The sequence below is a fragment of the Ahaetulla prasina genome, chromosome 2 (assembly GCF_028640845.1).
Source record: "Ahaetulla prasina isolate Xishuangbanna chromosome 2, ASM2864084v1, whole genome shotgun sequence".
Classification (NCBI taxonomy): domain Eukaryota; kingdom Metazoa; phylum Chordata; class Lepidosauria; order Squamata; family Colubridae; genus Ahaetulla; species Ahaetulla prasina.
In genome coordinates, this window is record NC_080540.1 from 162,614,724 (window position 1) to 162,625,674 (window position 10,951).

General features: G+C 44.0%; 1 protein-coding gene across 1 annotated transcript; it reads left to right on the forward strand.

Annotated features, from left to right (window-relative positions):
* The first annotated feature begins 6,029 nt into the window (after window positions 1–6,029).
* On the forward strand, window positions 6,030–10,659 carry HOXC8 (homeobox C8). The gene is made up of 2 exons (XM_058168274.1): window positions 6,030–7,055; window positions 8,788–10,659. The coding sequence occupies exons 1-2, from the start codon at window positions 6,620–6,622 to the stop codon at window positions 9,078–9,080; spliced, it is 729 nt and encodes a 242-aa protein (XP_058024257.1). The 5' UTR covers window positions 6,030–6,619; the 3' UTR covers window positions 9,081–10,659.
* The last annotated feature ends 292 nt before the right edge of the window (window positions 10,660–10,951 follow it).

Genomic DNA, 10,951 nt, shown 5'->3' on the forward strand with positions numbered 1-10,951 from the left:
GCAATCAAAGAATGTGTACGAGATTAAATAAGGGCTCCAGTCCGGTTCTGTTCGCAGATAGTTTTACTCTTTACTTTTTGTGATCGCCCGGAGACTATTCTATTGGAACGCTTTGGGATTATCAGCGAAGTGCCAAAAACTTGTTAGTGTCTCGCTTGGGGGCCCAAGCAATTACGAATTAGGTTCGTAATGTACCACCACCACCACCACAGGGGTGGGGGGTGGGGGAAGAGGAGGGGGGATGGGGTGTTCCTAATGGTAGTGTTAGGACTGAATAGCGACAGAAGCATCATCTAAATAATAATAAAAAGCTTAAAATGTTATAAAGCCTAAGAGAGTGGAATTCGGATGGAAGGTTCCCCGCCCCCCAGCCCCTTGGCCCCTTTTAAAACCGCTTTCTCGGGCCGGGAGAAAGGGAATCTGGGAGTGTTAAAACTCCGAGGGTCTCTCTGTTTAGGAACGAGTTAAATGACCCGGGGGGGGGCCGGCGGGAAAGGTGGCAACGCGAGGAGGGGGCTCTGGGATGGTGGAAGGCCAGGTTTTCTAATTTCTCATAGCTCATTCAAAAAGCTTTTCTGCAGAGGCAGGTCTCCTGTTGCCAGGCCGTTGAAATGAAAGTCAAAGGATTTTTTTTAAAAAAAAATTTAAAAAAGGGAAAAGACGCCTGTGAGATTCTTCAGCACAACTTGTTTATAAAGCATTGCTTTTCTTGAAAGAAAGAAGAAGCCAAATAACTTCTAATTTTTCTAATGGTAAACAGACCGCAGCTTGTTAGATCCAAGCCTCCCTAGAAACGAACAACACAATAAATGTTTTTTGTTTTTTTTAAGGGGGGAAAAAAAAAAACCTGGAACCCTTTGCCCGCTGATGTCCTCAAATGGTTACTTCGTACTTTTTGTCTGCCTTTTCGTTTATGAAAATAAGTTTGCAGGCTTTGTGTGTTTATCTAGGTTGCATAAGACCGGGGAGGTGGGACTTGGGAGCAGGAAAATAATGCTTATCCGTTCGAACAAAACAAACAAACAAAAAATGTAACAGCTAAGCTTTAGCTTTTTGTGCAGTGTTTTTCAAGAGGGTCCGATCACCCAGCAATGCGGAAGGGCAGGAAAGATTGAAAAGTTCCGTGTAAAGGGCAATAAATAAATATGTATAAACCCCCTCCCCTCGTCTTCCTTTTGTCTGCTGTAACAGGAATGCTGGCGGAGGCAATTTAGTAGTTACAACCCTGCATTCAATGTGGATTTGAAAAGATAAAACAAAAAAGAATATCCATCTTTAAAATCCTTCCCTCCCTCCTCCTTCCTTCCTTCTTTCCTTCCTTCCTTCCTTCCTTCCTTCCTTTTCCCACCATCTCTCTGATAGACTAGTCCCAGGCCTGTGTCTCTTTTATTAACTTTGAGCCTTCCCCATGCTTGAAGACCCTTCCAGTTCCACCAGTCCTCATTTTCAAGATGACTAAAGATGCAGCCTCTTTCACCTTTCTCTCTCCCCCAACCCCTCCTCCCCCCTACCCAATCGTCTTCAGCAGAGCAGAGCTCCCATTGGAGGTAATGGAGAAGAAAAGAATGTAAGTTATGCTTCCTTTGTTTCCATAAGACTGTTGTTCTCTCTCGCCTCTTCCTCCTCCCTCCCTCCCTCCCTCCAACCCACCCACCCTCCCTCCCCCCTCCCTCTTTCTTTCCCCGTTTCTTTCTAGCTTGCTTTGTTTTATGGCGGAATATAGTGTCAGTTTCTGCACAAGTCTTCCACATAAAATTCAGGGCATCTCTTTTCATAGATATAATTTAATGGCAGGCATGTATGTATGGATCTGTGTGTGTACATTTTCCCAGAAGTAACTGGGAATAACTTACTCAAATATGCATATTGAGACTGTATCTTCAAGCATCTTCACCCAACTGGACCGACTGTGCAAGCAACCTTGCATTCGTTGGTGAAACCTACTTCTCGCCTCAGCCAGATTCGTTATGCTTTCTTTTGTTGCTAAATTAAAAATCCCGTTAATAACAAAACATCCCCTCCCCCATTTCTCGGTGGTGTTGCTTGTGTGGATGTTATATAGGGGTGGGGGTAGATGGGGATATGTATACGCATTGGAGAGGGAGAGAGGAGAAAAGAGAGAGAAGGAGGAAAGGAGAAAAGGAAGGAAGGAAGGAAGGAAAGAAGGAAGGAAGGAAGGAAAGAAGGAAGGAAGGAAGGAAGGAGTGGGCCTCTCATCTTGTCCTTAAAAACAAAACCCCAAACAGAACCCTTTTGTAGTCAACACAAAAAAGACAGGATACAGCGGCTTTGAAAGCAGCCCAGAGGTACATTTCCGCAGCCCAAAAATGCCAGCTTTTACAACTTTGATTGTCTCCGCGCTGAATAGAATTGAACAAAAACAGGACCACGGAACCGGCTAGACGTCTGGCCTTAATCGTTTTATGGTTTTAATAAGGTGGGGTGCTCTTCCCTTTGAAACTGGATTATTGGAATGTTTTGTCTACCGGCAACGAACAACAGACACGCATTTCGCCCCCTCCCTCTCGCCCACCTTCTGTCCCCCACCCACCCGCTCCCCCTCCTAGCGCTTGGCAGAGGAGGAAGCCCCCCCCTTGTTTTTTTAAAGGTTGTGAACCGGGAGGGGGGGCGGCGGCGGGAGGGGGTGAGATGGACAGGAGAGGTGAGAGGGAAGCGGCTGCCTTTCGCTCGGGCAGTGGTGGAAGGGTGCGAGTGTGCGCGCGCGCGCACGAGCGGGGTGCCGTGAGGGTTATTGTTCTGAGAACCGGGGTTTTAGCTGGGGCAGGGCGGAAGAGAGGGGAGGGGGGCAGAAGAAACCTGAGCGAAGGGTGCGCCTCCAATAATTAAAACCTAATTCCCCCCCCCCTCCAAGCCTTGGGAATCTGTTGTTGACCGAATAGCGCCAGATGTTCTAATTCTTTCCTCCTCCTCCTTCTTCTTGTTGTTATTTAGGAAAAGAAATGGGGTTTTACACGGCTTTTGTTTCCTATGGGACCTAATAGTATGCATGGAGTGGGAACGCGGGATGGTGTGGAGGGGGGGGGGAGGAGAGAGGCGGGGGAGGAAGGGATGGGTGGAGTACCAAAAAAAAAAAAAAAACCAAGGAGAAGAAGGGGGAGGAGAAGGAGGAGGAGGAGGAGGTGGTGCTGGGAGATCTGTCTCTATTTTTGACCGTCCGAAAGGGGCTCTCATGTTCCCACCACCCCGCGCCGTTCCGCAGGGCGCGTGCCTTGGGGACAAACCGGCGCGAGATGGCGCTGTTGCTCAATCTTTAGACGCCCCCAAGTCGCTTTATTTACCAAAAAAAAAAAAAAAAAAGCGGCGCCTTACCTCCAGGCCTTGACAAGACGATTTCAGAGAGGGGGGTGGGAGCCGAGCTCCAGAATCTGAGGGGGGCTGAATGTGCATCGGTCAGCGATGACTTGCAAAAACAACGTCAAAGTTAGGTTGGAGCACAAGCCCACTGTTTGGTTAGGTTGGATGGCGAACCACTGGGCCGTGTATGTTAAAAAAAAAAAAAGGAGGGTTCGCGCAGCACCCCCTGCCCTTAAAGGCGTTATGAACCCTCTTCTGTAATTCCTTGACTAATAAAACGCACAGGCACATTTTGGACAAAAGATACTTCGCGCCTTTACCTTTATTTGCAGGAAGGCACAAAAATGCAGATCTGTGTAATCAAGGAGGCCAGCAGTTAACGTTTTATAGCCGGAACCGAAGCAGCACGTCAAAATCCAGTTACTTATAATGAGAGCATATGGCGTAGTTTATATATGCTATATTTCATCAACATTTATGCACGTTTGAATCACCTGGCAGAAATGAATGTGGCGTCTTCGATGAGCGTTTAAAAAAACAACAAGACACAAAAACCTCAAAATGATGCTTGCCTTTCCCAAAAAATAATGCGTAGGATGAATTTGATGAGAAGTTTTTCCTACTTTTCTGTCTTTTTGATGCCTTCTCTCTTCTGTAGCTCTGCTTCTTAGTGAGACAAGCAGGTTGTGCTATACCGCCTTTCTCTTTTTTCTTTGTGTATGAAGATAATTTAAAAAAAAAATCAAATAAAAATCTATATGACTGAGTGAGATGTATATAAGGACCAACATTCTATCATCACAGAACTTTCTGTGTGTGTATATAACATATGTACATAAGAAAATGTGTTATATACACACAAACACATACATGCCACAACGTTCAATATATTGTACTACAGCAATAAGACAATCATGCCAAAAATTTAAAATTAAAAAAAGGTTTTGATTTCCAGTTCTGGTAAATTATCCTGTTGATGACTCTGAGCTTTAATCTGCCAGTTAAGACAAGTTGAAAACCCCAAAATTGTTAGGCTGTTTCAGAGTTGCTGAGCTTGGCTACAGGATTCTCTGATTTAAGATCTGGTAGGGTTTTTCTTGCCTCCAGTGTAGGAATAATTGTAGAGGTCTTTTATCATTTGCAATCCTATTTGATATCATGTGCTGATTAAATAAAAAAATAGAAAGAAGAAAAAGTAAACTAAGTCTTAGTGTTTTGTGGGAGGGAAAAGTGAGGGGATCCACTTCACCCCAATTTCTTGCACCATTCAGACCATCCCTTGTTTTTGAAGAATGGTTGGCTCTTGGGTCAATCTTCTCTTTTTGTGTGTGTATCTCTGTGTGTGTTGAGAAAAACTATAATGAAGGGACACCTTGTGTGATCTTTGTTCCTCTGATTTCAAAGGATTTAGGAACCAATGCTATTTGCTTCATGAAAATAAAAGAAAATGTGAGGGGTGAATATCCTCAGAGATGGATGGACTCAGTGGTTTGCTCTTTCAAATCCAACTCAATCTTTATTGCAGTCATAGGCCAACCTAGCTTTGCTTTTCTGCACCCTGCCTAGCACTTTCGATTTCCTCTCCCCTCCCTTCTGAAATTGACTTAGTTTGCCATTTTCTGGGGAAAGAGAAGGAGAAAAGAGAAACACTATAAAGATTTGGAGGGTGGAGGAGGGATAGAAGAAAAATTGCTCTGGTGCATTTAGTATAAAGAGGCCTGGAGGACAGTTAATTTATTCCAGTAGCTTTGATATTTCTTTTTAATCCTTTTTTTTCCTTTTCTTTTTTTTAAAAAAGCACAGGAAATATTAAACTTTAGAAAGAGAGAAGGTTGCTGATTTTTATGCTTCTGTTTAATGGCCTGAGCTCTTTAATGCAGCCATTTAAAAAACAAAAAAGGAAATCTCCCAACTGAATGCTTTCAGCCAATGGTCACTGTGGAGTGGAAAAAGTATAGAGGGGGTGGTGGTGGAAATGTGGTGTGGGAGAGGTTTGCAAGACTACACGTTGGAAACATACCACATGCATAAGATATGTGAACCATCCCACAACCTTCGATAATAGACGGGACAAATTCTGGCCTCTGTTTCCCAAAGTTCCTCCCCTCCCCGTCCCGCAGGAGTTACACAAGTGTATATATCCCTTTCCCCTTATACATCTCTTTCCATTACTCAGACCTGACCTGAAGTTCCTCATGGACCCCATATTCCATTTTTCCTTCAAGGGATGCCTCGGGGACCTCTTCAGTCTCCCCCCCACACACACACACACCCCACCCCAATAAATGCTTATAAACTAACTATCCCCGCCATCTTTGTTTTGGGGACCAAAAGTTGTATACAACAAAAGTGGGGGGGGGAGAACAACACCAACACTGCCTTCCATCCACTTGGTGGTGGTTGTTCCTCTGAAATGGGACTTGTGACCCCTCTCTCGAACACCCTCCTTATGTAAGGACAATTCCATCTTTTGAAAAGACGGGGGGGGCGGGAGCGTGGGCGGGGGAGAAGGTGGGTTGCTTTTAACCAAGTCCTATGGCCTGCTATGGTGGTCTTGGGATTTTTCTTCGGCTAACCGCTCTCCCCGGGAAAAATGATCCGGATTGAAGTTTTCTACCTATTACCTGTTGAAGTAACCTAAATTGACCTCGCCGCGCATGTATTTGCTCAGATCAGTGAAGAGGCTCGTAGCATAGGGAGGGGAGGGGGGAGCGAGGGAGAGAGCCAGCGAGCGAGCACCTAAGGGTATTACTGCGCACCTTTCATAACCCTGTTCCACTCACTCGATATGAGGGTGTCTGATTCCCCCCCTCTTTCCTTCCTCCGAAGGGCTGCTTCCTTCGCCTCCCCGTCACCTCGCCTCGAACCCCGCGATTTCCCCTTGTCAGTGCCTTCCTAGCCTGCCTCGGCGGGTTGGATTGATGAATCCAGATCGCGTGTGAGAGCCTCACCACCGGGAGTTTGAGGAATTTGCCTGTGGTGTTAAGGGGAAGGGAACAAGTAAGAGAAACTGAGAGAGAGAGCTCTACCTATCGACGGATATAAGAGAAGTCGAGAGCTTTAGCCATAAGCAGCCATACCCACTCAGGCACTATGAAACGTCTTTGAGAGAGAGAGAGAGAGAGGGAGGGAGAGCGCGCATTAAAAAAAAAAAACACCAGCAGCCACTAACCAGGACTTTGCGGAGTCCAGGGAGAGGGGAGGACGAGAGTCCTTAGCACTGATCTCATAGAATTAAAGACTTTTTTTTTTTTTTTTGAAAAAAGGTCGACTTCCTTCTTTCCTTTTTCATGCGAGAGCTATCATGAGCTCCTACTTTGTAAATCCTCTTTTCTCCAAGTACAAAGGCGGCGAGTCCCTGGAACCAACTTACTACGACTGCAGATTTCCACAAAGTGTGAGCAGAAGCCATGCGCTCGTGTACGGTCCGGGCACCACGGCTCCCAGCTTTCAACACCCTTCACATCACGTCCAGGAGTTCTTCCACCACGGAACCTCCAGTATCTCTAACTCTGGATACCAGCAAAATCCCTGCGCCCTGGCGTGCCACGGAGAGGCGTCTAAATTCTATGGATACGAAGCCCTACCAAGGCAGTCGCTTTATGGTGCCCAGCAAGAGACGGCCGTGGTTCAATATCCTGACTGTAAATCCTCCTCCAACAGTAACTCTAGCGAGGGACAAGGGCATTTAAATCAAAATTCTTCTCCCAGTCTCATGTTCCCATGGATGAGACCGCACGGTTAGGATCTTTTTTTTCCTCCCCCTCCCTCTTTCCTTCTTAACAGTGGTTTTGTTTTGTTTTCCTTCCCTATTTGAACAGAGAAAGAAAGAAAAGGAGGGAAGGAGGGTGGGGGGGGGAGTGTAATCTGAATTTTGAAGCGACAAGGAAAGGCAGATAGAGAAACAGAAGGGTCGGTTATAATCCTGTGTGTTGTTTTTTTTTCCCTTCTTCCTCTTTGGGCAATGGCGGGGACGTGGGAGGGGGAGAAACTGTTGTTTTCTCGTTTAAAAAAGTAGAAGGGCTGCCGTTGTCTTGGAAAAGTCAGAAAGGTGGTTTCTGGGTTTAAATCACAATAAAGTAAAACTTTCTTTTTATGGCTTGCCGGGAGGAGAGCAGAAAGGAACAGCTCCCACGAGGTTATTAGCATGTTCATAATACGGCTGCTTTTTCTAAAATGTCATATAGCTTTGCTTAACCGCTTGACGCCTTGGGCTAAAAGGTGAGCTTTACAAAAAAAGAGAGAGAGAGAGAGAGAGAGAGATACTGCTTGAGAAGAGATGGCTGTTTTGAGTGGGGATTGCAATTAAAAGTTAAAACCTTTGAAGAGCCAACGTGGTCCAATTTAAAATTTCATTTATGTAAGGTTTTTATCTTTTAGATCAATCTCTACTAATAATTATAATTCCTCTATATGTTATTAGATATAAAAACTACAACCCAGATGTACCTACCTGGGGCAAGTTTCGCCATTGTAGAGTATTATTTAGAAGGCCTTTTAATTTAAAACACGTGGAGTCTTGGTTGTTTTACAGAGGTAAATTAAAGGACCGTTTCAGTCAAAAGGTCCTTGCTTTTAAAAAAAACACAACAGTTGTTTTGTTAAGATTATTAGAAGGGAGCCCAGAAAGGCTTAGGATCAAACATGTAGGATGGAATAAAAGATCAAAAGTTATTGTTGTGATTGAGGGTTTTGACTTCTAAGCAGATCTCTAGTGGGGCACTTAGAAGAATGGGGTAAATACATCCCTAGCGTGTGTGGCATTTGATACCATAGATTATGGAGAGCCAATACCGACAGAGCCGAGTATTTTGACTGTAATCTATAATCGTTGGATTGCATTTTCAACGCCTCGGTTGCCACAGCTATGCATATGGATGTATTGGGAAGACACTCCCACACACAAGCAAGAAGCAGGAAAACAAAACAAAACAAAAAAAGGAAGCGGGGAGCGAAACGCCTATCCTGAGGGTTTCCATCAGCCAAGATGGAGAAAGGAAGAGGCTGCATTGTGTGCTAGAGAGTCAGAAAACTCCCGGTTTGCCATACCGAGGATGGAGGGGAGTGAAAGAAGCGAGCTTGCCTGCCCGAGTTTGGAGCCATGGTTGGCTGTGTACAGGTAGGAATGCGAGCAGGGCAGTAGGAGTTTGACGAGAAGAGAAGGGGTGGGGGAAGGAAGGAGGGAGGAAGGAAGGAAGAGAGGGAGGGAGGGAAGAAGGAAGGAAGGAAGGAAGGAAGGAAGGAAGGAAGAAAAGGAAGGAAGGAAAGAAGGAGGAAGGAAGGAGCATCCTGTAGGAGAGAAAAAAACAAAGAAAAATTAAAAAGGAAGGGAAAGAAGGATCTAACACATATTTGCTGTTCTTACCCATATTAATTTTGTTTATTATTATTATTATTATTATTATTATTATTATTATTATTATTATTATTATTATTATTATTATTATTATTATTATTATTGGTGTCACACAGCTCCCGGGAGGCGCAGTGGCAGGCAGACTTACAGCCGATATCAAACCTTGGAGCTAGAGAAGGAATTCCTCTTCAACCCCTATTTGACACGGAAGCGGCGCATTGAGGTTTCTCATGCCCTCGGACTGACAGAGAGACAAGTCAAGATCTGGTTCCAGAACCGGAGGATGAAATGGAAGAAAGAAAACAACAAGGATAAGCTACCGGGAGCCAGGGATGAGGAGAAGACAGAGGAGGAAACCAACGAGGAAGAGGAAAAAGAAGAGGAGGAAAAAGAAGAAAGCAAGGACTGACTTCTCCTTGAAGTCCTCATTTTATGGCGGATGATAAATCCAGATGTTTACGAGACGGTCATTCGCTTTTATAGAGTATAGAACGGAGAGACTCACACACAACAGTAACTACCTGTCAAACAGTTGTAGCCCCCCCCTTTTTTTATTGTCAGAGTACTTCCCCTGCTTTCTGCCTACTCCAATAGCAGCTGATATTTCTTTATTTTATTATTCCCTCAAATTTTTCTCCCAATAAAGAGAGAACTGGATTGATTGTAACCACGTTGAAACCCAGAGTTAGCTCTGAGTACCATGTACCTTGGCCCCCACCCACCCCAGTAGCACCAGCATCTCTCCCAAGCCCAACTCCTTGCAATTTCCCCTGTTCTAAGAACAAAAATACAGCCATCGTCTATACTTCCTTGGAATGCCTCTTGCAGCCGCCCTCCCCATCTCTAATGCTCTAAAGGGGGTGGTGAGGAGAGTAGGATAATCTCTTTAGTAGGTTTATCTTAATTTTAAAGGAAAGCAACAACAGCAACAAGCTTATCTACTCATCTACTCCTCCAAGCTAAGGTACATTTATGATTTCGCTTTTAGCTGTCAGCCACGATCACTTAAAGAACAATTGTTATTATTCTGATGTTGGCTAGTCGCCCCTTTAGGAAAAGTGGAGGCTTGGCAGATTCCTGAAGACAAACATTTCACGCTTGCTGAGTTTCTACGAACTTAAGAGAGAACTTACCTACAAGGCGCCCTCCGATTTTCAAGACAGGGGTGTACCCCTAAACACCCTGGTATAGGGGAGGGGAAAGTTCTACTCTGATCCAGGAATAAATATATTTAGGATACCCGTGAAAGAGAGGGAGCTAAATTAAGGTTTCTGGGGCGATGGGGTTATTTGCTAGATCACTTGTGTGAGCATTCTTCATATACTACCTAATGGGAAACCTGCAATAATCGTTTATTAGCAACAAGATGGGGGCTTATACCTAGTCAAATAACGTAATAAAGAACTGCAAAAACCACAGCATCATAATCAGTTTGAGAAGAGTTGTGTATTGCCCTAATGCAAGCTACTAAGTAGCAGAAAATAATAATAATATTATTAATAATAATTAATAAGATCAAAACCATTGTAATGTATCTTATCACTACCTATAGAAGGAATCATGCTTTGAAAGTATTTGTAACTGCGGTTTTGTTGTCGTATGTTGCTGCTTACGTTTTTGTTTTTTGTTTTTTTGTTTTTTGTTTTGGAAAAAAAAATTCCCAACAACTGAAACTGCCTAGTTAAGGACGCACAGTATTGTATTATTTTATTGTGCTTATAATGTAGTTAGGACTTAATTGCACTGAATGTATAGTTATCTATTTGTCTTGACTTATCTGTTAATGCAAGATGCTCGAAGTACACCCACACAGAAATGTCATCTGTTTTATGTCAACCATAGTCTTCTAAGTGTTCAAAACTCTGAATGTAGCAATTTCAGCCGGAAATGCAATTCTGGCTGGCCGTGGATTTGTATTGTATACGTGAGATATTACGTAAATAAACAATAAAATTTAAGGGGGAAAATAACTAGATTGAGCTTTTTAATAGCTGGGCGATTCTTTAGATCCACCCACCCCTATAAACTCATTTGCTAAAACTTATTGGTGGGCAAGTGGTACCTTCAAATTATGGACAGCCTAAAAACCAAGATCCAGCTTTTGGTCGAAAGGGAAAAAAAAAACCCGGTCTGAGGTTCCAATATCTGCATCCTGGATTAAGATGAAGCTAAATGAAATGTGGGAACACACACTCTGTGTACTCTATGGACCACAGCTGAGTCAGCCCAAAGGAGTGTTGGGGAACCTCTGTGTGTGTGTGTCCCTTAATATTCTGAGGA

Excerpts from the sequence above, each read along its gene's own strand:
- HOXC8 (XM_058168274.1), top strand. The coding sequence starts at position 6,620 with ATGAGCTCCTACTTTGTAAATCCTCTTTTCTCCAAGTACAAAGGCGGC. Across the intron at positions 7,056-8,787 it reads CCCATGGATGAGACCGCACG|CTCCCGGGAGGCGCAGTGGC; the intron begins GTTAGGATCTTT and ends GGTGTCACACAG.